The 3,249-nt window shown below is 58.7% G+C and overlaps 1 protein-coding gene across 1 annotated transcript in view; it reads right to left on the bottom strand.

Moving 5' to 3' along the window:
• Positions 1–2,861: 2,861 nt before the first annotated feature.
• The window catches only part of CACNG6 (calcium channel, voltage-dependent, gamma subunit 6), a 10,888-nt gene continuing 10,500 nt past the window's right edge, over positions 2,862–3,249 (bottom strand). The window contains exon 4 of the mRNA XM_004694306.1: positions 2,862–3,094. Coding sequence (XP_004694363.1) covers positions 2,862–3,094 — 233 coding nt within the window. The remainder of the gene's footprint in view (positions 3,095–3,249) is intronic.

Below are 3,249 nucleotides of genomic sequence, written 5' to 3'. Positions count from 1 at the left end.
CTTCACTTCCTAGAAGAGTAAAAATTGGTGGCGCAGGGCTGAGTCTCGGCACTGTGAACCTGGCCGCAGCCCCTGCGGACAGTTCCATCCCCGGCCAGGGAGTGACCACAGGGCGCAGCAGGTCTCTCCTGTCCCCCCGCTGCTCCGCTCAGCAGCGGATTTCAGCCAATCCGCCTGTTCTGCCCCCCACTCTGTCTCTGGGGAGTCCTCTCACCCTCCGACACCTCTGACCCGTACCTCAAACTTATATACATAAATAAATCTTTTTTGAAAAGAATGAAAATTGGGGATCGGACCCAGCTTAGGGCTACGTATCTCTAGAGCTAACCTGCCCGTCAAAGAAGCCTGTGTCCTGGGCAGGACAAGACAGTCACAGAGCTTCTGAGGCTTCTTGCTGTGACGCCTCCTTGTCTCTCCTCGAGGCCCGGGGTCTCTCTCCCCCTCCTCGGCTCTGGCCAAACACACTGGTTCTGTCCATTTACCTTGGACTCGGCAGGCATTTAGACTCTCCAGATGAAGGCCCTGAAATTTGCTCTGTTCTCCCACTCCCGTCTGATGTTAATTTGATGCCTGACCCAGTCCAAGAAGCCAGAGAGGTAGAGGTAGGAAATTTCCTCTTCTCCCCACTCTAGTAAATAGTAAGTAAACAGGTTTCCTAAGTTCTGGGAATTGCTTGAGCACATTTATCCAAGGAGGAGGCCATGGCGCGTCTGATCTGCAGCTGGTCGGTGAGAAGCACAGAGTCCAGCTCTCGAAGTGAGGGCGGTCCTGGGAGGGAGAACCCCGAACCCTGGGACCTGATGCCATCTCCGGGCAGACGTGTCAGAACTGAGCTCCACGGCAGCTCCGGGTATCCCGGGGTGGCTTGTTCGTGTGGGGAGGCCTCACACCCACCCACCAGAAACTGGCCTCAGGGCTCTGTCCACTCCTGTCTGGGCATCTATCACTGGGCCTGACCTGCTTTTCTCCCTGCCAAGACAGTGAGTGCCCGTGGGGCCCTGTGAGAGTCAGGAACTGACCTCGGCTACAGAGTGGACGATAAACGAAGTGCAGTGTGAAGGAGTAAGCGTCTTCGGATGATCTGGAGGCTACCGGAGAGATCAAGCCCAGGCTTATTTTCTAAATCTCTGGGGGTGGTTTGTTTGCTGGTTTAAGTAAGCTTTTTTTTTTTTTTTTAAAGATTTATTTATTTATGCACACAGAACTAGGGTACAGGCAAGAGGCACAGGGGTGGTGAGAGGCTTCACCAGAGACAGAGTGGGGAGCAGAACAGGCCGATTGACGAAGTACACTGCTGAGGGGAGCAGCGGGCGGGTCAGGAGAGGTCTGCCGCGCCATGTGGTCACCTCCGGGGCAGGCGGGAATCGAACTCATGCTGCAGTGGCTTTAGCTTCTTAGTGCTGCACTTTAACCCGCCGCGCCACCAGGGAGGGCCCTAAGTAAGCTTTTTATTCAGAATAACAGCTCTACAGAAAAGTTGCAAAAATACAGAGTTGTGTCACAGACCCCCTCACCTTCTTGGGTTCCCTGAGACAATCATCTTGCACTACCATGGTCCATGAGTTAGTTCATCAGGAGAACACGGATGTTCTACTTACTACTCACTGCCACCGAGAACGCACTCAGAGGGCACCCGTCCTCCTGCGGCCTCCAGAGGAGAGAGGTGCCCTTTTCCCTGAGGAAGCTGGACGCCTGGCACAAGGTCCCCGTTCACCCACAGCTGTGAGGACTGTCCTTCCAGCTTCTGCCCACACTCTGTTCGTGGTGACAAGCACATTCTGGAAGATGACAGAAGCTCTCTGTGTGGCTCTCCTAGCTTCTGAGTTTCCTCAAAATTCCTCTCGTGTCCGTCTTCCAACCAAGAGTCTCCTCGAGTACTTTTCAGTATCGCTCTTCAAAAAACTGCCGCAGCCTGAGCTCTTCTCTTGTTCCAAAGTGACCCCGCTTCCAGGGACCAAAGTCTGGGCAGCCGTGACAAAGCACCTCAGGGGGGCGTCCACAGCCCTGGAGGCTGGACTCCGAGGTCAAGGGGTCGCTGGGAGGGCTGCCTCTGAGGCTGGGTGGACGACGTGTCCGGGCCTCTGCCTCGGCTGTGGCTGCCAAAGTGCCCTCCTTACGTGGCCACCTGCTCTTTTGGGTCAGGAGCCAGCGGGTGATCTCACTCGATTGCTGCCCCAAAGATCTGATCTCCAGATGTCATCATACTCAGAGTCAGATGTCTGCACATATTTCAGAGGGACAGGGCCAGCCGGGGCCTGTGCGCGCTCCGAGCGGCGGCCCCTCCCTCGCCACGGGTTCCTGGACGCATCCCCTGGGGCTGGCCCTATCGCGCCTCATGGGCTTCTGTTTTACCTCAAAATGACACCCGCATCACAAATGGACTCCGAATCAAAGCTGCTGGATTTCCAAGCCTTTAATCCCACGCGGGGTCACAGTGAAGTCAGGCCCAGAGTCTCCCTGGCCCTCGCCACGTCCCCCACTCCAGATCCATGGAGACGTCTCCCCAGGTGCAGACACCTGGATCCGGGATGGCTCAACCCGCCTCCTGAAGCCCCCAACTCCGCCCCACCCCCACGCCCTGTCTAACCGTCAGGTCTTTGCCAGCCTGTCCTGGGAGCCCTCGCTGGTAAAAACCAGCCTCCTGTCCCTCCCCCTCCATGGCCACCAAGCAACCCACTTTCAGCCACCGAGAGCATATTTACAGAGGGGAAGGGCCAGGAGGCGAGCAGGGCTCATGGAGGCAACTGGGGCCCTCTGAGCAGGGAGCAGGGTGTCTCCACATTGGGGCACGAGACCTCATGGGCGGCGACGGAGAAGGAAGGTGGTTCCGGAAGGCGCTTAGCGGAAGCACCGCGGCCGCTCTAGGTGACCCTGGGCTCCCGCTTGGGGCAGAGTGCGCCCCAGGGAGGCAAGGCGAGCAGCAGAAAGCAGCCGCCCCCCAGCAGCAGCACCAGGCCGGCCCCCACAGCACAGCCCAGAGACCAGGAGTACTCGTGGGTCAGGGCCGGGGCCGGCGGGGCCTCGGGGGTGACCCTCCTCAGCAGCTCTTCTATGGAATGCCGGAACACCTCCACGCTGACCAGCAGCAGCAGGCCTGTGGGGAGAGGACAAGACACGGCTCAGGCCCCAGGGGCCCCCCCGAGGTGCGAGCATGGCCCCAGGCTCACCCCAGCATCTGGGGGCGCCCCCAGGCCCTCCCCCCTGCTCGTTCAACAAGCTTCAGAGAAGAGCGGGGAGGCAGGCCTGTGG

The sequence above is a fragment of the Condylura cristata genome, unplaced genomic scaffold, assembly GCF_000260355.1.
Source record: "Condylura cristata isolate star-nosed mole 26May11 unplaced genomic scaffold, ConCri1.0 scaffold00041, whole genome shotgun sequence".
Taxonomy (NCBI): domain Eukaryota; kingdom Metazoa; phylum Chordata; class Mammalia; order Eulipotyphla; family Talpidae; genus Condylura; species Condylura cristata.
The sequence above is the reverse complement of the archived record's forward strand: the minus strand, read 5'-3'. Positions and strand labels throughout refer to the sequence as shown.